At 36.6% G+C, this 25,992-nt stretch overlaps 1 protein-coding gene across 8 annotated transcripts in view; it reads right to left on the reverse strand.

The window, feature by feature from the left end:
* The window catches only part of GPATCH8 (G-patch domain containing 8), a 102,255-nt gene that overhangs the window by 42,641 nt on the left and 33,622 nt on the right, over positions 1-25,992 (reverse strand). For 4 of the 8 annotated variants that reach the window (XM_046674900.1, XM_046674901.1, XM_046674906.1 and 1 more), the window contains 2 exons: positions 3,304-3,371; positions 2,278-2,364 (listed from right to left, as the gene is read on the reverse strand). In XM_046674900.1, the coding sequence (XP_046530856.1) occupies positions 2,278-2,364; positions 3,304-3,371 (155 nt within the window). Of the gene's footprint in view, positions 1-2,277; positions 2,365-3,303; positions 3,372-5,402; positions 5,448-11,519; positions 11,524-20,581; positions 20,586-25,992 lie in introns of those variants that run through there. The other 4 variants (XM_046674902.1, XM_046674904.1, XM_046674905.1 and 1 more) reach the window with 2 other exon arrangements.

Below are 25,992 nucleotides of genomic sequence, written 5' to 3' on the forward strand. Positions count from 1 at the left end.
AGGCTTTTCATCATGAACAACTACCGAATTTTTTTTTTTTTTTTTTAGAATGATTAGCCCTGAGCTAACTACTGCCAATATTCCTCTTTTTGCTGAGGAAGACTGGCCCTGAGCTGACATCTATGCCCATCTTCCTCTACTTTATATGTGGGACACCTACCACAGCATGGCTTTTGCCAAGCGGTGCCATGTCTGTACCCGCGATCCAAACCGGCAAACCCGGGGCTGCCGAGAATCAAAACATGCGAACTTAACCACTGTGCCACTGGGCCAGCCCCCTGAATTTTATATAATGCTTTTTTTTCTTTTTTCTTTTTTACATCTATTTAGATGCTATTTTTTTTTCCCTTTACTCTTTTAATGTTGTTGACTACAAAAATTTATTTCCGACATTAAATCAAGCCTGCATTCCTGGGATAACTTGGTCATGATATACCCCAAATTGGTTCTGGTGTTTGATAGTGTTTTAAGATTTCCATTTGTGTTATAAATCTGAGTTTCATATAATTATTCTTCTCATACTGTCCCTGTCAGGATTTAGCATCAAGGTGGTACCAGTCTTTCATTAAATGAGCTGGGAGCTTTTCTTCATTTTTAATTCTCTGGAGGATTAGAAATTGCTGGTTAAGACTGAAGTTATTTCTTTTATGAATTTTATTAGAACTCACTAATGAAGTTATTCAGGCTTAAGGAAAGGTTTTTTACTACAGATTCAATTTATATAATAGTTATAGGATTACTGAAGTTTTCTACTTTTTTTTTTTAGTCTATTTTAGCAAGTTATAGTTTTTAGGAATTTGTCCACTTAAACCTAATTTTTGCATTCAATGGTATAAAGTTATTCATAATATGTCTATCTTTGGAGCCTGCTGCATCTGCAATAATGTCCTCTTTTTTCATGATTGATATTGGTTTTCCATGTTCTTAACATCACCACAAGGACATCAAAGAAGTACCTTTAGGCTTTGTTGTATGTTTTGTTTTGTTCGTTTCTGTTCCTATCTTTATTATCCTATCCTCATTACTTCTTTCCTTTTGCATTCTTTGGATTTATTTTGCTAGTCTTTTTCTAATTTCCTGAGAGGACTGTTTACTTTGTTTATTTCCTGCCTTTCTTTTTTCCTAACATAAGCATTTAAGGATATGTATTTGCTATCAAATATCATATTACTTTAGCTTATCCTACAAGTTTTGATATGTAGTATTTTTACCTTTCAGTCCAAAATATTTTCTAATTACCACTGTGATTTCTTCTTTTACTGATAAGTTATGTAAAAATGTATTTCTTAATTTCGAAACAGAGGGGTTTTTCTATTATCATTTTTAATAAATTGACTGCTTTGTGGCTTGATAACTTGATTTCAGTTCTTTGAAATTTGTTGATATGTTATGACACAGGATATTGTAAAAGATTTTGTTTAAATAAATGTTCCATTTATGTTTGGATTTTTTTATTTTCAAAGTGATTGGGTGTGCAGCTTTATATAACCATTAGTGAAATTTGTGAATTGTGTTGTTCAAATCTTCTAAATATCCCTACCAACTTTTTCCTTCACTTCTTCTATTACTGAGAGAGGTGTATGAAAGTCTCCCACTGTTGTGGTGGACAGAACATGTCTCCTTGTAGATCTGTCAGTTTCTCCTTTATATATTTTTTATGGTAAAAGAGATTTTTAAAAATAAATTCATTTTCTCTCTTTCCACCTTAAGTATCATGACCAGAATCAGTTTCTGTATGATAATCTTATGATAACTAAGTTTGTTTCTTATCTTCAAATTTACTTATTTTATGGTAAAGATTACAAAAACTACAATATCTTGAAAGGCATGTTCCTTGGTCAGTCTTTCTGAAAGCTAACTTATGTTCTAAGTTGCAGTTTTGTAAAACTAGTCCCTTAAAAAGGAAAATACTGAAGTTATCAATTGTTTGTTATTCTTAAAATACTTCATCCATTAAAAAAGAAAAGGGTTATTAACAGGTATCAAGCTCTCAAAGGACTCTCAACAATTTTTACTGCTACTACTACTTACTGTGTACCAGGCACTGTGTTTTCAACCATTAATGCCATCTTGCCAAGAGATTTATGAAGTTGGTATTATTATCTCTATAGTTTTTACAGAGGCAATAAACAGGAAGGTAACAGAAATCTGAGGTCTGCTACTAATCACCACCAAATGTAAAACAAATGCTGTCATCAACAGAGATCCTTTTCACCAAAACTGAGTATCTCTTTCAGTGTGAGCACCCCACACAGAAGAACAGTTTCATTCAAGTACCTTGTACTTCTGTCTCAATTCTTCTGTGTCTTCTTTTTCCACTTCTAGGACACGGCGCCGTTCGGTAGCATCTTCAGCATAATCAAGCTTAATAAAAAATAGATATAATTAGGCTTAATTCCTAAAGTACCCCCAATTAGCTATAAACAGTTATTTGCATAACCACAGTATTGTATGAAAATAAAAAACTTCGCAATTTGCTCAGCTACCTCTTGCTTTATTGTCACCCCATAGAGAAAACAGCATGCAAAATGGTTCATTAATCCTTTCATGGTGGTGGTTCCCAACAGGCACATTTGTTGATGATAACAGAATTCACTTCAATGTTCAATGCCAAAGAATTAAGAGTAAATGGAGAAAAGATTTTAAGCAATGAAAAGAAAGTGTCACAGATGACAGCTGTACACATCTCTACAGGGACAAAGCTTCTACCACAGTAAATATTTTAAGAATTGAGCAACACTGCCTACTGAAATGAGCACCTGGGTCTGGACTCCAGTCTGATCTTGCCTTGTGGCATAACCCTGGGGAAACCACTCACCTTCTTTATGCCCCTGTTAAAAGAGGGGCATTATTGGGGCCGGCCCAGTGGCACAGCGGTTAAGTGCGCACGTTCTGATTCGGTGGCCCAGGGTTTGCCGGTTCGGATCCCGGGTGCGGACATGGCACTGTTTGGCAAGCCATGCTGTGGCAGGCATCCCACATATAAAGTGGAGGAAGATGGGCATGGACGTTAGCTCAGGGCCAGTCTCCCTCAGCAAAAAAAGAGGAGGATTGGTGGCAGATGTTAGCTCAGGGCTAATTTTCCTCACAAAAAAAAAAAAAAAGAGAGGGGCATTATTTGCCTACCTACCTGCCTCAAAGGGAGCACTAAATGAGATTGTAAAATATATTTTTAAATTTCCAAAGAAAAATATTAAAACTACATTCTATCTAATAAAGTGTATTTTGCCTTTGCATCTGAATTGGGAATTAATATCAATTTAAGTATTTCATAAAATAAATGAGCTAATGAGATCAATTTACCTCCATTTCCATGCGACCCATGCCCATGACATCATACTTGACAACAATCGGAATGGGATCTGTTCTTCCTGTAACAGGAACACATAATCAAGGTAAGATGCAAAGCTAAGCCAACAGCTCACTTTACACACTGGGTTTGGGTGGTTAGAGATCTTGCCTTGGAGTGCAGAGACCAGAAAGCTACAGTGAACCAAACACAAGCCATTCTCACAGCTTACAACCAAACCTACCTCTCCCAGTTTAAGCCCACTAACTACCTTGGTTGAACTTCCAGTTGGGAATAATTCCAGATTACTATGGCAAAACTAAATAAATAAGTAATGCAAAGCACTTCTAAGCAATGGCACCAGGAAGTTTAAAATCAAAAACTTTAGAAATGACTTCTTAAAAAGACCCCCAAATAACTTTCCATCAAGAATCACTTAACTCTTACTGTCCACTGACATCCTCCCACACACACTTTTAAAATTGGTAATAATTATCTCAACTGACATGCTTAAATTGAGAAAGCACAGTTTCAAAATTATGATACAGAAAAACTGTATAATTGCAACTCAGTATGCTTAATACTTTGTTTTCAAAAGAGGCTAAATAGGGCTGAGAAAAATTAAGTAAAAAGCAACAGTTAGTTGCCCTTAGGGGACAAAGAATCGTTTCATTTTTAAACTGGTGCTCTGGGGTCTCGTTTTCCAGAGTGGATTTAACACTGGCTGTGGCAACTGGTAAGCTGTGAAAAGGACTGGTTGCGAAGAAAATTGACTTTAAACTAATTGATCTATGCTGGAGATTTTTTTAAATGTATTTTAATCCACTCATAACCAGCCAAACAAAGCAAAATGGGGCAGACAAGCACTTTACTACCACAGCTGTTTTACATCACAACTTGCGCTGTTTATTGTGATGTAAGCCCACTGAAAGAGGACTTACCTTATCCGCTGTACACCTTTAGTGAAAAAACACAATGTTTACTTCCCTCATCACTTCACTCAGGCTGGTGTAAACAATTGTTTTTTGTTTTGTTTTATTATACACACATATATATTATACCTTTGGGCTAAAAGTTGAGTTTTGTCAGACTAAATCTGAAGTATTACCAAAACCAAATTAAAAAAAAAAATAAAATGCCATGATCATGACTACGTTTGGTCCTGGAGGGAAAAAAAGGAAACTGTTTTCAAAGTGATCAGCAACCACTTGTATCCATTTGCTCTATTTTTGTCTTTAAAAAGTAATGAAAAGCAAATTCAGACGTTTAACTACTTATCATCAATATTCCACTATCATTTTTAAACAATAAATAAGGAGATAATTAGGAATAATTATCATAGCGAAAAAAATGTTTAAGTACATAAAGAACATCTCATGCCAGAAAAAAAGGGAAAAAAGTTCAAAAATACAGCCTTCTTTTACATACTATCAAAGACTGCCAGTTCAACAAAATGAAAATGCATTACTGCCTCATGCCCAATGGTATAATAAATAAGCAGTGACTGCAATCTTTAGCAAAAGGACCAAATTAAAGACAGGTTATAAAAATGACTTCCTAGGTGCAATATCACTTTCATAACGTCTCAATCAGGGATTTACTGGTAAAAACAAATGGTCCAATGAAAGAATTGAAATGTCAAAGAAATTCACTTTTTTGTTTGTTTTTGGTATCTTTTTTGGTCTGTCAAAATTGGTTTTGAAAGAATCAAGAAAGTTTTGGTACAAATTCATTACCTCTGTAAACCCCTGTTTACAAACTCTGCATTAGTACTTTTGCCTTCTAAGGCAGTCAAAGTTTGTTTTAATTTATTTATAAATTGCAGTAGCAAGTGCTAGTGCCCATTACATTGTGGGGAAATCAAGTTTTTGACAGTATTAAAATTTAGTGTTTTATCTGATTTTTTTTTTTTTTGGCAGTTCTAACACAAACAGATACATCCCTTCTTAACATTACCCTTTAATGAACAAGGATCAGACAAGTTGCATAAGGAAAGGAAAGGAAAATGAAAAAGACCAAGCAGAAGGATGAAGGCTACAACAGAGAAAGTAAGCCTAACATATTGGTGCACTGATGACAAAAGGAGTAATTCAGTCTGAAAATAAAAAATTACCACTGCTAAGTTTACCATCACCACAACAAGTCCAGGATCATAACGCTGTAAAAAAGAAACACCATTTGTTAGGCAGAAACCATTAGGATAGGAAATAGGCCTTCTAGCAGGCAGGCGGGATGGGTAAAGTAACAATTGGGCTTTGTCCCTCCCCCAATTTCAGCTGGGGACAGAGGAAGGACACTTTGTGCTACAGCAGTTGTTTTCATACTGGCTGTGAGATTTCTGTACTGCTACTTGAGAACATGAACAATCTCTTCTAAAATAACGCAGTGGGTGGGGGCAGGTGTTAGTTTAGAGAAAGAACTAGCTCTAGCTTCCAAACTCTCATTTAACTTTTCATTCTGGGAAATCAGTATTGAGGACCCAAGGTGGGACTTTTCCTTAAAGAAATAATATCAAAGACAGTCAGATCAAATGGACAGTGATGAAGTCATTTGCTTTACTAAAAGAACCCTAAGAGGATTTGGGGAGATGGGAGAGGATCATCAAGACCTTGCTAAAAAAATATAATAAGTAAAAGGTCTGGAAAGTAACTTTAGATCTTCAGTGCTTGGAAAACTTATGTGCAACTGAGATTTGTTACGAATAAATAAAACTCTTGAAGTAGCTTTTCCTAGAATTTTGTTTCCTTTTAATGAAGTCTCCCCTGGACCAAAAACATCGTTCTTTCTGCACACAACAAAGTCAAGCTTTGAAGGAGACCAGAAACTCCAGAGAAAGAGGCATCAAAAGGGCTGTCACATTTACATTTAGTCCCCTCAGAGGTAACTCATAGAAAACAATGAATCTGGTTTTAAAAACAATTGGAAGGTGATATTACTGCCCAGGTCAAACAGTAATTTCTTTCCATTTTTAAAGAGGCTCCAGACCGAGGAAAAATCCCAGTAGGAAAAGACACTGAACAATACACACAGGAGGGGGTTGCAGTATTTCAAAAAAAGCAAAACAAAACCCCTCAATTTATTCATTTGTGATCACTGATAAATCCTATTATAAAGAACATTACTGTGGAATACGTGAATAACAACACGTAGTGATGAATTTTTAAAAGACAGGTAGCAACAGAATGTTTGCTAATATGATAGTCTCTAGAACATTCAACTTTTTAAAAAATAAATTGAACTAAACCCAGGTTCCCTATTTCTTGCTTTCTTTTAAACGGGGCAAATATTTCTTAAAATCTATTAAATTAAGAACATTTTGTTGTTTATTTCACTCAAAGGAGGTAACTTCAACCAGAACACTAAATACTTTCCTTAGAAGAAATTGCCCTCCTCAGCCAAAGATCTATAGATACTACGACTGTGATCTGACCAACTGGAGAAGGGAAAGAAACAATACCAAATTGAAAATGTGCCAATACCAATGTATTTATGTAATGGAAAAAAAACTGATACTCATATTTTCTAAGTCAAAACTTTAAATATACATACAAATATCAAATCATTATGTTGTACAACTAAAACTAATCTAAGTTGTATGTCAATTACACTTCAATAAAAATTTTTTAAAATGAGAGAAAAAAATGGTAAATGATATTTCTAATATTAACCAAAAGAATTGTACTTTCTATATTTTAAAAGGTAGTTTTACTTGTATAGTGACAAAAGTGCTAAAATGTTCACATACACATCTCTTGTAAGATGTTAAGGTATTATGACTTACTATAAGTGAAGAGAGAAGGAGGCCAAATACAAAAATCCATTGACTGCCTACAGCTCTGTTTCTGAGAACAATCCCTCATGAGTCAGTTTTGATTTTAAAACAGTTAAGGATACATCAATCCATAAAACTGGCCCAAAGAATTGGACTGTAGAGAAATATTCCTTTTTTTTTTTTTTGAGAAACACTATTTTTAAAGACACAAACTACGGGAGCAGAACAATTGAGAGGAAGCTATTAAAGGACAACCATAATTTGGTATCAGCCACACCCCAGAAACAGAAGACACATGCCTTTCCTGTAGAAATAAGTTAGAAATGATGAAGCTTCTGAAGTGATTAAAACTCTGGTTGGACAGTCAACAGATGTAAGAACACACAATTTATGTCTGCTGTCTCTCCCCTTATTGAGATTCATTCAGCAACAAATATTTATTGAGTTGTTACTACATACCAGGCACTGCTGAAGGCACTGGGCATATGGCACTGTTCAAAACAAAGTCCTACACCCCATGAATTACCTATAACTAGGCAAAATAATCTTACCAATTTAAACTTCTGGCATGGGCGGAGGCGGGGGGGGCCCACACAGAACATTGATGGAGCCAATGTATATATGGTTCAAAAAGCTTAAAAACGTCTGAAGCTGTCTTTTAAAAACATTTAAAATAGTTTTTAAAGACTGATCCTGATAAAGCATAAGTAAATATTAGAGCCATTAAAAAGTCACAAATCTACGTCCAAAAGGCCACTAAACTGATAAAGGCTAAGAACCTGACCTAACATCTTTAAATCTATTTCTTATTTAAGAACTCAAACGCATATGTGAAAATCAAGAATAATACAAAATTAGCATGGTGACTATTCTCTGATTTTCTAAACCATTCAAAACAGGACTCTATAGTTAGCTATGTTAGTGTGTTTAAATACAATTAAAACAGTGATTACATACAACTTTCAGAATCACTTATTGAGTAAAAAAATGGTACATTTACTTCCAAATCAAAGCTTCACTTTTGCAAATTTCTCACAGTAGCATAAAAACAATGATTACTTTCAGCATCATTTAGATATTTTTTCTTTCTAACTGTAACATGACATATGTTACTTGTCTGGAAACATTAAGCCCATTAATTATTCTCTATATAGAGTTTCAAAAGCTTAAAAAAAAAGACTTCCTACTCAAAACAGAATTCAAGTTCTTCAGTACAACAAAAACTAACTATATTTTTGTTATAGCCTGTTTAGTGATCTACATAACAACCAGATTAATTTGATTTTCAAATACAAGTGTCTTCTAAGGGCACAGAAGTTTAACTGTGACCTAAAGGAATCTCCATATCTCCATCTTTCCAAAGTACCAGAACTGGTTTTCTAGGATAAAATTGTTCAATTTTAATCATATAACAAGTATACTAATAAACAGGGACAGAGATGGGGCTTTTTTAAAAAGGCTTTAGTAAAAGTGTTAGAGAATCAGAACGTTAAGCCTGGAAAGAATATCTCATCCAGGGATAACATGAGATACACAAGTCCTCAGGAGAGGTAATAAAGGGAATTCAGGAGGTACTTTCAATTAAAAAGAAAAAAGTCACCCAAAGGAAATCACACTTTTACTCCAGATAAGACTGTTTAGCTAAAATAATAACAACTCACTGAAGGCTGTCTCATGCTAACCATGATGCTACGATAAGATCAATTTATTTTTTAAATGGGAAAACCAATTTAATAAATACAGCATCAGGGTAAAATAATCTAAACTATGAGGCTTAGGAGGAGAGGGAAAAAACAAAAGAGTTAAAAAACACAGTTGGGGAATACGTTCATGCCTAGTTTTACTTATGTTTGTATCCTGAATAACTGACATGGTATCTGGGAAAGAGTGGCATTTAATTAGAAAGCATTTGTTGACTCAAGAGAATGAACATGTTCATAGTGGATCTCAAACTTGCTCAAGTGTAAATGTTTAGTCATCATGGTGCTTTCTGCTTAACGCCACAAGATACTGATGGCTTAACTGTCTTCTAATCAAGGAATTATTTTATCAATAGAACATATGGCTATATTATACAAGTCTCCAAATCAAAAAGTATGTAAGCTATTATAAAGATATATTTGAATTTTGCATTACTGTTCATTAGAGGTTTGTTCAATTTGTTTTATCTATCATCACTTATTAGCAGTCAAAAGGAAGCAAGCATCAAATATTTAACGGTATTAGATAGACTTAATGATCTCTAAGCTTTACTTCAATTCTTAAGTTTGAAGAGTAGAAACTATTTGAGTAGAAAATGTTTGGGGAGTTATGTAGATAGTAGCCAGTCCTATGCTATTGTAATAATCCAACAATCCTGGGGCCAGCCCCGTGGCTGAGTGGTTGGGTTTGTGCACTCAGCATCGGCGGCCCAGGGTTTTGCTGGTTTGGATCCTGGGCGCAGACATGGCATGACTCATCAAGCCATGCTGAGGCGGCGTCCCACATGCCACAACTAGAAGGACCCACAACTAAAAAACATACAACTATGTTCCGGCGGCTTTGGGGAGAAAAAGGAAAAAAATAAAATCTTAAAAAAAAAAAAACCCAACAATCCAATATCTTTAATTAGAGTTGTATACTCTTACTATTTACTGGTTAAGTTTTCCACAACTACACTGAGAATTTTTTACTATTCCAGGATCACTCTACAACCCAAAAAGACTTTCCAGCCTCATTTAAACTGCTCCTCATTTACACTCCACATTAACCCCTTACCCAAGTCATCTTTAATTATTTTCTTTCTATACTTTTCTAGGTAGTCCCTAAAAGAGTTGGCTACAAATCTCAGTTCTCCAATAAGAGATAATTTCTAAACATTTGTGTCACTTTTGACAATCAGAGCCTGAGTCTCAGCAGCCTCCCCTGCAAAATGGAGATATTATCCTCACTTTCAGGACTGGCATGCAGATCAAAAGAGATAACAAACAGAAGATGCTTTGTAAACCATAAATTTTAACTATAGATGGGACACTGTTAAACTCTAACCCAGTCATCTCCTTAAGGCTTCAGCAAATAAAAAAATCAATTCATCTTTCCTTTCATTCCCAAATTGGCACTTCCAAAACTAAATATCTTAAAATGAAACTCTAAAACAGAAGCTGTGATAAATTCTAATGTTGATAGTGAAACAACCCTATTTACATACAGAGAAAATTATTATCCAGACCAATAACCGAAGTATTATCCAAAAATCATACCCATCTATCATTCCATTAACAAAATGAGTGACTATTGTGTTTGAAAAGCAACGTTACACAAATATTAAATCCAAGCCAAAAGAATCAAGTATAATGTAGCAAGACCTTCTTCAAATTAAACACATAGTACAAATCACCTGAGAAAATAAATTTAGCCTAGCAAAACAGAATTAAACACTGTCAAAATGCTTACTATTTCACTATTGCCATCACCTGAAAGAAGACACTAGCACCTATGTCTGTGTACTGAATAGCAAGATATTAATCCATGGTGTGTCAAATTTCTAACAGATGAAGTCCATGCAGAAGGTGAGAGTAAATTCAGAAAGTCAAGAAAGGGCCGGCCCAGTGGTGCAGCGCTTAAGTGCGCATGTTCCACTTCTCAGTGGCCCGGGGTTCGCCAGTTCGGATCCCGGGTGTGGACATGGCACCGCTTGGCAAAAGCTGTGCTGTGGTAGGTGTCCCACATATAAAATAGAGGAAGATGGGCACGGATGTTAGCTCAGCGCAGTCTTCCTCAGAAAAATGAGAAGGATTGGCAGTAGTTAGCTCAGGGCTAATCTTCCTCAAAAAAAAAAAAAAAAGTCAAGAAGACTGAAACTACTCAAAATCCCTTTTATTTCCTTTGGAGTCTCTGCTAAGAGCCCAGAGATCTCAGGGCTCTAGAAATTTTCTAGTTCTAAAGTCTATGATTCCACATAGCTTTGAAAGCATTTTTGTCTCCTCTTAGTTCTTATTTATTGAATACTGGTTAACCAGTGAATTTTTATCTTTTCAACTACTATTTCCACCTGATTGGACCACTCTACTTACAAAGAAATCACTAACACTATATATGCTACATTGCTCACTTAAAAAGTTTCTTGGACACTCTACTTTATTAAGAAACAAACTAGTTTCTACATAAACCAGTTTCATTTTAGTCATGCAAATTACCCTGGGGAAAGAAGGCCATAAGTAATAAGGTAGAAAACAATGTAAACCAGGCTAACGCTATGAAGAAAAATAAATAGCATTATACCAGTTCAGACCAAAAATCACTAATAACACATTTTGGATGAGTAAAAGAACCAACTGTCTACCCTATTTGCTATAATGAAGGTAATTTTCTTAGAAGCCTATTTTATTCGTATTGTCCAGAACAAATTACTTGGGGAGTTTGTTTAAAATATAATTTCCTGGGCCAGACCCAGTGTCCTAGTGGCTAAGTTCAGCATGCCCTGCTTGAGTGGCCTGGGTTCAGCTCCTGGGCACGGACCTACACCACTTGTCAGTGGCCATGCTGTCACAGCAGCTCACATACCCAAAAAAAGAGGAAGATTGGCAACAGATGTTAGCTCAGGGCAAATCTTCCTCAGCAAAAAAAAAAGTAACTTCCTGAACCCCACTCCAAACCTGCTGAGTTGTGCTGGCTGGGAATCTACATTTTTAACAAGCACCCAGGGTGAGTCTGCTGCTAACTAAACTTTGAGAACCATAAGTCTAGTGGAAAAAGCACTGGAGTAGAGGTCAGAAAACTAGTGCTATAAACATAGCTCCTATCCTTAATGACGTGACCATGGACAAACGCTTAAGTTTCTCAATCTATTAAGCAGCATTATCTCCCACTCTACATACTGGAGAGGAAAATGAGACACTATACAAGTATAAAACTTATACTCCATCGTGTTTAATTCCCGAAACAATCCCCAAATTTTTTTAAAATATGAGTATACTGAGGGTATAGGCAAGGTCACACTGCTTACTAGTTTCAAAGCTCAAATCTAAACCCAGGTCAAATTTCAAACGTGGTAACCTGTGGGTCAAATACAGGCCTTGCATATGCTTGTTTATCCCAGATTATTTTAAACTTCAAGCCAACATTTATCAATTAGGAAATTTCATCAAAATATCTGGATTTCTGGTTTCTTTTTAAAAATTCAGAAGCTCTGGCAACATGTGAGACTATATTCCTACACGGCAACAATGAGCAGGAGCTGCCTGAGTGGTGGTTACTCCTCTCTAGACATGGCCCAGCTCACACGACTTCCTACAGTCTCACCCTCGGTGGGCTTCAATTGTGTATGTTACTGCCTGGCCCCAACGGGCACCTGAGCTTGCACCTGCTACTCCAGAGCCTATGTTCTTTGCTCCCTCCTCCTGAGCTCCCACTGGATTTTCTTTCTAACTCTTATTTGGTAGCTGTCTCCTTCACAGGTTTGGAAAGACTCAGTGAGAGCAGACTGAATTTAAAACTAATAAGCCACATTTATACACAAAAGATAATATTATTTTGTTTGTTCTCTTTTCTAAATGTATAATCCCATTATTTCAAATTTTGGTAGCCATTTTAAATTAGTATTTCCTTTTTTAGCTTTTTTCTTTAATAAAATATTTCTTATAAAACACACTTTTTACTTTGTGTTTTTATCATGTTCACATTTGGTCCCACTTTAAAATACAAATGTTTGGGGCCGGCTCCGTGGCTGAGTGGTTAAGTTTGTGCGCTCCACTGTGGCGGCCCAGGGTTCGGATCCTGGGCACGGACATGGCACCGCTCGTCAGGCCACGTTGAGGTGGCGTCCCACATCCCACAACTAGAAGGACCTGCAACTAAGATATACAACTGCATACAGGGGGGGTTTGGGGAGATAAGGCAGGGAAAAATTAAAAAAAAAAAGATTTAAAAAAAAATTTTAACAAAAATACAAATGTTTCTTATGGAAGAATGAGGAGATGCCATATAACTGCAACAAGTATAGTTAGGTAGATGTGATGCAGTTGCTTGCTTCCTTATTCTCACAACCTGAGATTTGTCACTTGTTAAATCATTCAAGAAATAAGGTGAAATTCTAAGTTGTTCAATTCTCTATTAAACCCCCACTGTACCTTTAACTTCACAATTATGGCATCATTACACTGCATTACAGTTATTTGTTACATGTCTCCCCATTAGACACGAATATTGGAGGGCAGAGACTGTATCTTATCCGTCCTTGAACTCTTAAGACTTAAGGATTCAATAAACATATGCAGAACAAAAAAACATATGAAAGGAAACCAAAAGAACACACAAAGGCGTAGCAATTATTATCATTTAAGAGTCTATAGTCTAATGAAGGTTAAGAGACAAATAAACACAAGTCATACAAGGTGGAATATTAAAAATGGCATAAGGGAGAAATATAAAGTATAAGAAAAGGGAGGAAATTAGGAGACAGAAGTTACACTATGCTCTTTTTCCCTAGAGATCAATTACCAATCATCCCTAAAATGTGGTCAAGGGTCTTAACCATTCAGTCTAGCCTCAAGCTTCTAGTAAATTTATATTAATGATGAAGAATACACATGACAACCTCAAGTGCCCTAAGAAAATATATTGCATTCAAAGCTATCTCCGATTTTTTTGGCCAGAATAACTAGCATATATCTCAATTCTGTAGTACATGTATTTCTCACCACCATATCTCTACAGAAGACAGAAGTGAGACACCACATAGAGTTTAGGTCTATTACAGCATACTGATTAAAAGCATAGGTTTTGGGGAAGACAGAAGTGAGACACCACATAGAGTTTAGGTCTATTACAGCATACTGATTAAAAGCATAGGTTTTGGGGGCCAGCCCAGTGGCGCAGCGGTTAAGTGCACACATTCTGCTTCAGCGGCCCGGGGGTCGCTGGTTCAGATCCCGGGTACGGACATGGCACCACTTGGCAAGCCATGCTGTGGTAGGCATCCCGAATATAAAGTAGAGGAAGACAAGCACGGATGTTAGCTCAGGGCCAATCTTGCTCAGTAAAAAGAGGAGGATTGGCAGCAGATGTTAGCTCAGAGCTAATTTTCCTCAAAAAAAAAAGGCAGGGGGGTCAGCCCCGTGGCCACTTGGTTATGTTTACACACTCCGCTTCAGCGGCCCAAGGTTTGGATCCTGGGCGCAGACATGGCACTGCTCGTTAGGCCATGTTGAGGTGGCGTCCCAGATGCCACAACTAGAAGGACCCACAACTAAAATATACAACTATGTACTGGGGGGATTTGGGGAGAAAAAGAAAAAAAGAAGATTGGCAACAGTTGTTAGCTCAGGTGCCAATCTTTTAAAAAAATTTTAAAAAGCATAGGTTTTGGAACCATGATTCTACCACTTACATACTATAAGATCTTGGGCAAACTATTGCTCAGATAGTCAATTTCCTCATCTGTAAAATAGGAATGCCTACCTCAAAGAGGATTTAAATTAGAAAATACATGTGCAAGCATTCAGTAGACACTTAAATGCTACTATTATAAAGGATTAACATAAACCCAGTGAACAAAAGCCTTGCTAGTCAGACAGGTGCGTGAAGTGACTATACACTTTGCCTCACAGTTTATCATCCTTCATATCTATATCTTCCTTTCCATTTCCATTGCTCTGTTCTAAGCCCTTATCAACTCAGACCCAGACAACTTCCTACATGGTTTTCCAAATTCATCTCCAGATATCTTTGATCAGACTAGTATTTAACTTCCACCACAAATGTCCTGGATGGTATAATGAAAAGAACAATAGACCACAAATCAGAATTTGAGATTGGGTTTCAGCACTATCACTAAGACATTTGGGAACTCTATACCTAAATTTCTTCACCTGTAAAATGAATTTTAGATTAGAGTATCTTAATATCCCTTTTTGCTATAAAAGTCTGTACCTCTCCTCTGACCAGAAACTGCTTTTGGGGGCCAGCCTCATAGCCTAGTAGTTAAGTTTGGCACACTCTGCTTTGGTGGCCAGGGTTTGGGTTCAGTTCCCAGGTGGCAGACTTACACCACTCGTCAGTGGCCATGCCGTGGTGGTGACCCACATACAAAATAGAGGAAGATGGCAACAGATGTTAGCTCAGTGTGAATCTTCCTCAGCAAAAACAAAATAAAACAAATCTCCCCTGCCTTTGACTTACAAAATAAAGTTCCAAAGTGAAGCAGCATTAAAGCCTTTTATATCTAATGTGGTAGTTAAGAGCACAAATTTTGGAGTCAGAAAGACAAAGGTTTAAATGCTGATATTGTCGTTTACACGTTGCTTATTCTTGAGCCTAAACTCTTAAACTTGAGCTTAAACTTCTCTAAGCCTCAGTTCCTTCTGCAAAATGGGAATAACAGTAATTAACTCACAGATTTGCTCTAAGAATTAAATGAGATATTTGTTAAGTACTTAGCACATAATAAACACTCAGTAAGAATTAGATTTGTGCCTACTCGAACCAATTACCCATTACTGCCTTCTAGTTACAGTTTCTAAACTGCTCCTGGAGACCTAGAACTCTGCTTCAACCAAAACAACTGTGTTTTTCCCCCTCTATCTTTTCTTAGTAAAAAAGGTACTAGAGGGCCGGCCCTGTGGCCGAGTGGTTAAGTTCGTGTGCTCCGCTTCAGTGGCCCAGGGTTTCACTGGTTCGGATCCTGGGGGACATGGCACTGCTCATCAGGCCACGCTGAGGCAACATCCCACATGCCACAACTAAAAGGACCCACAACTAAAATATACAACTATGTACTGGGGGGATTTGGGGAGAAAAAGCAGAAAAAAAAAGAAGATTGGCAACAGTTGTTAGCTCAGGCGCCAATGTTTAAAAAAAAAAAAAGGTAGTAGAATGATAAAAATCACCTTCTATACTTCTCTGTTCTAAATCTCCATGTGAAAAATTTGTCATTTTCTTTTCTGGTTATTTTGCCTTGACCTTAACAAATATTTAATGCCTTCTGATGTATCCTTTAAATGTGATGATCTCTATACTGAGCAACAAGTAGTTTAAAGAGCCTCTGAATTCACCATTTCCCCTTCTACTCTCTCCCAATCCCTTTCCCTTTCTAGTCTAGCCCTAAAACCTGGAGCTTTTACTACAGACTGCCCATTCTGACTAATTTTCTTTACTAACTGGGCTTCATCTCTTTTGTTTATATTAACTAAATTCCATTAAGAAGGACAGAGGTTCTAGAGAATTTGATACATGGATTACTAAAATTATGCTTGCCTTTAGCAACTGTATAAAGACTGCATGGCTCATTTAATTAGCAAGGAAGAGAAGCCATTACAGCTACAGGCTCCTTCAGCTAGACTAGCTCCAAGTATAACTAAGCCTTTCTGATGATTCACACCTTCACGATTTGGGGGAGCTACATGTCTGCTGTGCTCCCCCAACCTACTCTTAATTTCAGTTATCAGCTTTTTCTAAGAAGGGAAGAGGTACAAATGAAGAAACACTGATTTCAAAGTCAGTCTTATGTTTGAATGGTAGACTCAGTAGCTGTATAACCTTTCCAAAACCGTTTTTTCATTTATAAAATGAGCATACGAATACCTATTTTATTAAGCGGGACATGCAAAACAGTTACATTCTAGATCACTGTTTGGCACATAATACCTACTGAGAAGTGTTATTTCCTTTTCCCAAAGGAAAACAAATTTCAAAGGGAAATTAAGGTAGAAGGACAACAACTTAGCTTTTGCAAAGATCCTATTCAGAAAAATTTTTTCTATTATTATAATATTAAAGGAAAGCTATTTTTTCCTCAACCAAATAATGATTTTTCCTAGGATATTAGTGAAGTTTTAAAGATCAACATTCTAATTTAACAATAAAGTCTAAATTGTAACATTAAATGTTTCTATTCTATTGCACTGAATTCAAGTCTAGTTTTCCTTCAGTCATAAAATGTAGTATAAACACTGTTGGGGCTTAGCTAATGCAGGCCTTATCCAACTAGATTCACCACTTATTTGCTAACTGAAACTAGAGTGGGAGGAGGGACAGATACATAAAACAAAATAAACACCGAACTCTACTCTGCTTTGATTCTGACTAAAGTCTTTTTCAAAATAATTATTTTTATACAAACATATATATATATATATATATATATATTTTTTTTTTTTGCTGAGGAAGATTCACCCTGAACTAACACCCATTGCCAACCTTCCTCTTTTTGTTATGTGAGCTGCTGCCACAGCATGGCCACAGTGACAGATGATTGGTACAGTCTGCGCTAGGGAACTGAACCCAGGCTGCCAAAGCAGAGCATGCCAAGCTTAACCACTAGATCACCAGGGCTAGCCCTTTATATTTTTTAATAGTAATCCAAGTATATCATATCAAATTAAAGTACAGTAAGGGGGCCAGCTCGGTGGCACAGTGGTTAAGTGCACACGTTCCACTTCAGCAGCCCAGGGATTGCTGGTTCAGATCCCGGGTGCAGACACAGCACTGCTTGGCAAGCCATGCTGTGGTAGGCGTTCCACATAGTAAGTAGAGGAAGATGGGCACAGATGTTAGCTCAGGGCCACTCTTCCTCAGCAAAAAAAGAGGAGGATTGGCAGCAGAAGTTAGCTCAGGTCTAATCTTTCTTAAAAAAAAAAAAATTAGAGTAAAAAGCAACTCAAGTTTCCCTTCAGAGTTTGCCTTTAAAAAGATTTCTCTCTGCATAGTCAAGCAAATATAAATATAAATATACAAGCATATCCCAGAGAACATACCCATATAAGGCTTCACAGTGGAATGCCTCAGTTCATCTCTCTCAACACATCATTTTTCAGCCAATGATTTTATATAATAAAATGCTTATGTTTCAATCTCAAAAATCTAATTCAATATTTTTAAGAAAAAAATATGTGAGAAATCTGGAGATACATTTCACATAAAACTAGAACTCTGGGAAAGCTACTTAAGTATCAACAAAAGGGAAAGGGCACGTTACTACATAGAAAGCAACTGTTTGTAAACAACAATATTAATTATTTGGTAATCAAGAAGTATTGAAGTATTTTATATCCTAATAATATTTTTTAAATTCATAAATAGCTATGTTTCAGAAATGGGCTAGGGGTTGGGAATGACGTATAACATTTAAAATAATGGTAAATAGGTTCCCAAGTAGGGTTTTCACACAGGTCTGATTTTCAGAAACAAAATACTACTTTTAACCAAGAGATGTATATCTATTTATCTGTCTTTATATATGTATATCTATATAATTTAACACTAGGGGCCGGCCTGGTGACACATAGCGGTTAAGTTCGCACATTCAGCTTCGGCCGCCCTGTGGTTCACTGGTTCAGATCCCAGATGCGGACATGGCACCTGCGCAAGCCATGCTGTGGCAGGCGTCCCACATATAAGGTAGAGGAAGATGGGCATGGATGTTAGCTCAGGGCCAGTCTTCCTCGGCAAAAAGAGGAGGATTGGCAGTAGATGTTAGCTCAGGGCTGATCTTCCTCAAAAAAAAAAAATAATAATAATTTAACACAAATAGTAGTTTACTACACACTGTTCTGCACCTTGCTTTCTCACTCAATGAATCATGGAAATTGTTCTATAAATACTGAGTACATACTAAACTATCTCAATCCTTTCAAAGCTGTATGGTTTTCCTTTATACCATTTTAGTATTCTATTTCTTCTAATCTAAAATGCCATTAACCATAAAACAGATTATTTTAGGTGCCACTAAGAAAAAAATTAAAGGGGCTGGCCCTGTGGCCGAATGGTTAAGTTCTTGTGCTCGGCTTCGGTGGCCCAGGATTTCGCTGGTCCAGATCCTGGGCGAGGACATGGCACCGATCGTTAGGCCATGCTGAGGCGGCATCCCACATGCCACAACTGGAAGGACCCACAACTAAAATATACAACTATGTACTGGGGGGCTTTGGGGAGAAAAAGCAGGAAAAAAAAAAGATTTGCAACAATTGTTAGGTGCCAATCTTTAAAAAAAAAACAAAACAAACAAAAAGAAATAAATTAAAAAGTTGCCAATTATAACTATAATGCCATTAATAAGATACATCTGATTTTACCTTTACTAAAATATGAAAAATGTCTTAGAATCAGTGAAATATGGTGAACTGTTTCCAATCTTTTGTTATCACAGTGATATAACAAATAACCTCAATCATACATTATTTTGTGCATTTCAAGAATAAGTTAAGGATAATCAGAAACAGAATTGTTGGATCCAAGGACACATACATTTTAATCTTCAAGTAATCCATATTGTTCTCCGTAGTGGTTTACCAATTTATCTTCTCACTAGCTATTATGTATGTACCTATTTTCCCAAAATCTGACCAAACTAATTTTGTTTTTAACCTCTTCCAATCCAACAAGTGAAAAATAGTATCTCACTGTTTAATATGCATCTCTCTATTACGAGAAGGATTAAGAATATTTTCATATGCTTAAAGGTCATTTCCATTATTTTTCTGTAAACAGTGTTCATATCATTTCCCCTTTTCTATTTAGGTTGTGCATCTTTTAGACACTGATAAATAACATGAAGGAAATTTGTCCTTTGCCTGTAACGAGATATTGCAAATATTTCCCCCAGTGTGTTATTTGTTTTTTGTTTGTTTATTTAATTATGATGATATACAGGCAAATTTATCTTTTCAATGGTTTCTGGCTTTCAGGTTAAACTTAGACAAGTTTTCCTCATTCTATCTCATTGTTCATCCAAATGATTTTATGATTTCATTTTCTTACATTTTCAATATTTTATTCATCCGGAATACATTTTGGGGTAAGGTATGACAGTGAGGATCCAACTTTTTTCTAAGTTGCTATCCAGTTGTTCCAACATCACCGTTCAGTGATGGAGGCTCTTTTTAGATGCTGTGAGTTAGGCTCAGAAGTGGCAATAATTAATGTGCTCAGAATTAGTGAAACAAACACCAAAATTAGGGGTTTAGGGACCCTAAAATGTACACAGCAGTAAAAGCACGGATCCGGAGGTCAGATATCTAGTACATATTAACTTCTACTGCTATAAATTCTGGGCAAGAAAAAGTAGTAAGACAGGAGCTTCTTTATGATTTTTATGACATTTAGGTTTCGGATGAAGATCTAAAGATGGATTATCTCCAATTCATTTAAAATACCTAAATATACACTATACAATAGAGGTGTTAATAGCAATAAGCATTTATATAATGTTTTACAGTTTTCATAAAGCGACTTCACTTAATTTATTTCATCCTCATAACCACTCAGTGGGAAGACAGACAAGAGATTTTTCTTTCTTTTTTTCTTTTGTTGAGTAAGATTAACCCTGAGGTAACATCTGCTGCCAATCCTCCTCTTTTTGCTGAGGAAGACTGGCCCTGAGCTAACATCCATGCCTATCTTCCTCTACTTTAGACATGGGACACCCACCACAGCATGGCTTGCTGAGCGGTGCCATGTCCACACCTGGTATCCAAACCAGCAAACCCTGGGCTGGTGAAGCAGAACATGTGCACTTAACTGCTGTGCCACCGGGCCATCCCCCAGACAAGAGATTTTAATTCTCATTTATTGCTGAGAAAAATAATTCAGTGATGGTAACTTGTCCTTTTGCTTAAAGTAAGTGGCAGAGCCAAACTCAAACCTAGATCCTATGTTTCTAAATGATGCTTACACTGCCTTCATACCCTACACCCAGTACTTTTATATAAAAATAAATGAGGACAATAGAAAGGATCAGTGAAACAAAGAGCTGGTTCTTTGAGAAGATAAATACAATTGACAAACCCCTAGCCAGTCTTACAAAGAAAAAGAGAGAGAAACCTCAAATAAACAAAATCAGAAATGAAAGAGGAGAAATAACAACAGACTCCACAGAAATACAACGGATTATAAGAGAATACTACAAAAAACTATATGCCAACAAAATGGATAACCTAGAGGAAATGGATAAATTCTTAGACTCTTACAATCTCTTAAAGCTAAGTCAAGAAGAAGCAAAGAGTCTGAACAGACCAATCACAAGGAAGGAGATTGAAACAGCAATCAAAAGCATCCCAAAGAATAAAACCACAGGACCAGACGGCTTTCCTGGGGAATTCTACCAAACTTTCAAAGAGGATTTAACACCCATACTTTTCAAGCTATTCCAAAAAATTAGGGAGGATGGAACACTTCCTAACACATTCTACGAGGCCAACATCATGCTGACACCAAAGCCTGACAAGGACAGCACGAAAAAGAACTACAGGCCAATACTGCTGATGAACATAGATGTAAAAATTCTCAACAAGATTTTGGCAACTTGAATTCAGCAATACATCAAAAGGATCATACGTCATGACCAAGTGGGATTCATACCAGGGACACAGGGATGGTTCAACATCTGCAAATCAATCAACATGATACACCACATCAACAAACCGAGGAATAAAAACCACATGATCATCTCAATAGATGCAGAGAAAGCATTTGACAAGATCCAACAGCCATTTATGATAAAAACTCTGAACAAAATGGGCATAGAAGGAAATTATCTCAACATAATAAAGGCCATATATGACAAACCCACAGCCAACATCATACTCAATGGGCAAAAACTGAGCGCCATCCCCCTGAGAACAGAAACGAGGCAAGGATGCCCTCTATCACCACTCTTATTTAACATGGTACTGGAGGAGGTCCTGGCCAGAGCAATCAGGCAAGAGAAAGGAATAAAAGGAATCCAAACAGGGAGGGAAGAAGTGAAACTCTCACTGTTTGCAGACGACATGATCTTATACATAGAAAACCCCAAAGAATCCATTGGAAAACTTTTAGAAATAATCAACAACTACAGCAAAGTTGCAGGGTATAAAATCAACTTACATAAATCAGTAGCATTTCTATACTCTAATAACAAACGAACAGGAAAAGAACTCAAGAACACAATACCATTCACAATTCCAACAAAAAGAATAAAATACCTTGGGGTGAATTTAACTAAGGAAGTGAAAGACCTATACAATGAAAACTACAAGGCTTTCCCGAAAGAAATGGATGATGACATAAAGAGATGGAAAGACATTCCATGCACATGTATTGGAAGAATAAACATATTTAAAATGTCCATACTACCTAAAGCAATCTACAGATTCAACGCAATCCCAATCAGAATCCCAATGACATTCTTTACAGAATTAGAACACAGAATCCTAAAATTCATATGGGGCAACAAAAGACCCTGAATTGCTAAAGCAATCCTGAGAAAAAAGAACAAAGCTGGAGGCATCATAATCCCTGACTTTAAAACATACTACAAAGCTACAGTAATCAAAACAGCATGCTACTGGTACAAAAAGAGGTGCACAGATCAATGGAACAGAATTGAAAGCCCAGAAATAAAACCACACATCTATGGACAGCCAATCTTCGACAAAGGAGCTGAGGGCATACAATGGAGAAAAGAAAGCGTTTTCAGTAAGTGGTGCTGGGAAAACTGGAAAGCCACATGTAAAAGAATGAAAATTGACCATTCTTTTTCACCATTCACCAAAATAAACTCAAAATGGATCAAAGACCTAAAGGTAAGACCTGAAACCATAAGGCTTCTAGAAGAAAACTTAGGCAGTACACTCTTTGACATCAGTATTAAAAGGATCTTTTCAGACACCATGTCTTCTCAGACAAGGGAAACAATAGAAAGAATAAACAAATGGGATTTCATCAGACTAAAGAGCTTCTTCAAGGCAAGAGAAAACAGGATTGAAACAAAAAGACAACCCACTAACTGGGAAAAAATATTTGCAAGTCATATATCTGACAAAGAGTTAATCTCCATAATATATAAAGAACTCACACAACTCAACAACAAAAACTCAAACCACCCAATCAAAAAATGGGCAGGAGACATAAACAGACATTTCTCCAAAGAAGATATATGGATGGCCAATAGGCACATGAAAACATGTTCATCATCACTGATCATCAGGGAAATGCAAATTAAAACTACACTAAGGTACCACCTTACACCTATTAGAATGGCAAAAATAACCAAAACAAAAAGTAACAAGTGTTGGAGAGGTTGTGGAGAAAAAGGATCCCTCATACACTGCTGGTGGGAATGCAAACTGGTGCAGTCACTATGGAAAACAGTATGGAGATTTCTCAAAAAATTAAAAATAGAAATACCATAAGACCCAGCCATCCCACTACTGGGTATCTATCCAAAGAGCTTGAAGTCACCAATTCCAAAAGTCCCATGTACCCCTATGTTCACTGCAGAATTATTTACAATAGCCAAGATGTAGAAACAACCTAAGTGCCCAGCAACTGATGGCTGGATAAAGAAGATATGGTATATATACACAATGGAATACTACTCAGCCATAAAAAAGAATAAAATCGTCCCATTCACAACAACATGGATGGACCTTGAGGGAATTATGTTAAGTGAAATAAGCCAGATACAGAAGGACAATCTCTGTATGACTCCACTCATATGAGGAATTTAAACATGGGGACAAAGTGAACAGAATAGTGGCTACCACGGGAAAGGGGGGTGGGCACAAAGGGTGAGGGGGTACACCGACAACATAGCTGACAAACAGTAATGTATAACTGAAATTTCACAAGATTGTAAACTATCAAACTCAATAAAAATTAGCTTTAAAAAAATAAATGAGAATACCTACTCTCAAGGAATGTGAAGCCATTTGTCAGTTAAATATTCAGATTGATCACATACTTAATTTTAAGCATGGAAGGAATATACAAAAGTATAAAACATGGTCCTTGGCCTCAAGAAAGCTTCAAAGGTCTACAGTAGTTAAAAAACCAAGACTTGGGGGATTGGAAAATAAACCTGAAGTGCAGGAATGGTGTCTTATCTACTTTGCCCATGGCTTATGCTATTTCCAGCCAGTATAACTAGAATAGATTATTAGCTTACTAAATATTTGTTGGTTTCTATTACTGACTGAACCTTCTAACCAGGATGAGATGTGAAATAACATCAAACCCCATTCATTTTTCTCAGGGGCTGAACTTTTGTTTGTTACCAAAAACCCAGCCAAATCATCAAATAGCTCTTAGACAATGTAACGAAGGAAGTTCAGGCGCCATTTCTGGGTTACATCTACTGACTAAACATATTTTACAGCAAAATAAAGATTCGGAGCTACATTTCATTCCATTTCAAAGCTGTTAGAAGGGTATAAGACAATTCAAGAACCAAATGCAGTCCAACTGCCACAAAATACAACTATCATTCACTGTTGCTTTATTCCAAATTAAACATATCCTCTGCCTCCACAATAAGCAATTGTCCATAATATTTCTCATCAACAGGCCTTTCTTTGTGTTGTTTCCTTCAGATACCCTGTCAACATCTTTTCTACAGGTCTTTTTTTTTTTAAATACTAATAATCATTTATCTGCTACACACAATAAAAGCTCTTATTTTAACTTTTGAAATATTTTAATAAATACTAAGAGAGAACAAAAGGCAAATAAGAGAAATTCAAATATACAAATAAACCCACCTTACAAAGTACAAGTTTCTATCCTGCCACGGACAGTTTCATTCCAGAGTCAGCATGCCCTATTCCCCCACCTACCCAGTAACAAGATATCTGCACCGGAACCCCAAGGACTGGCAGTCTTTGTAAAAAGCTCGCATGGGCCAAAATAATTTTTAAACATTAACAAGAAATCCCAAAGAGATCAGGTTTAAATTTTAGTGGATGGTTATGTGCTAAAGACGTTACAGCCTTAAAATCAAATAAAAAGGAAAAGTGAAAGTTGACAATAAACTAGTAAATACAAAAAACTTACAAAGCTGTGAGCCTAGAAATTACATGCAGTAACTAGTTTATGCAATACTAAGGAGGTATTATTATTTTCACTAAGCAATAGGGCTTTCTTCAGTGGTTATTTATAGCAAAGGTCTGGTACAATGAAAAAACCTGAGGGCCAGCCTGGTGGCGCAGCGGTTAAGCTTGCACATTCCGCTTCTGTGGTCTGGGGTTCACCAGTTTGGATCCTGGGTGCAGACCTAGGCACCACTTGTCAAGCCATGCTGCGGCAGGTGTCTCACATATAAAGTAGAGGAAGATGGGCATGGATGTTAGCTCAGAGCCAGTCTCCCTCAGCAAAAAGAGGAAGATTGGTGGCAGATGGTAGCTCAGGGCTAATCTTCCTCAAAAAAAAAAATCTGTCATGAATTACCTCAATATGCCAAAATGTGGCTATATTCTAGGTCAGACCATGTTGGTATTACAGAAAGAGCTATGTAATAGAAACCAGCACACTGCTGAATCTGACACTGAAAAATAAAGAGCCATTTACAAGACAAACTCCCCCTCTAATGTTGGTAATAGAATAAGGTTCCATTCTTTTTGAAGGGTAAAGACACTGTACCAGCCACTCAAAACAGATCGGCTTTGCACCACAATGTGAATTAGTTAACACTACTGAACTGTACACTTAAAAATAGTTAAGATGGGTTAGCTCAGAGCTAATCTTCCACAACAACAACAAAAAAAGTTAAGATGCTAATTTTATGTTATGTTTCTTACCACAACTGAAAAAAAAAAAAGAAGAGCCTCAAATTTCCCTTGTCTTTTAAATGAATAATGGATTTATGAGTTACTGAGTGCTTATTATACGCCTGTTACCATGGAAATGGACGTAGATAATGGATAAAACCTAATTCTTCTTTTCAAGGAGTTCAAAGTTTAAAGAGAACCAAAATTCTAAAGTATTCTTAAAATAAAATAAAATAATAATAATTTTCTATCACTCAAAAATAGGGGAAAATCCTCATGTACCTCTCCTTTCTTAAACTCACTCTCTGTCTCTCATTCTTTCTGCATGTTCCAGTTGTACTTTAAAAGGTCTCTGATGCTTACAATGGAAACTTTGGGGATTCAAACAGATCTGCTAGCCCCAGTCCCTATGAAATGTCCCAAATTCTACTCCC

This window comes from Equus quagga, chromosome 11 (assembly GCF_021613505.1).
Source record: "Equus quagga isolate Etosha38 chromosome 11, UCLA_HA_Equagga_1.0, whole genome shotgun sequence".
NCBI classification, from domain to species: Eukaryota; Metazoa; Chordata; class Mammalia; order Perissodactyla; family Equidae; genus Equus; species Equus quagga.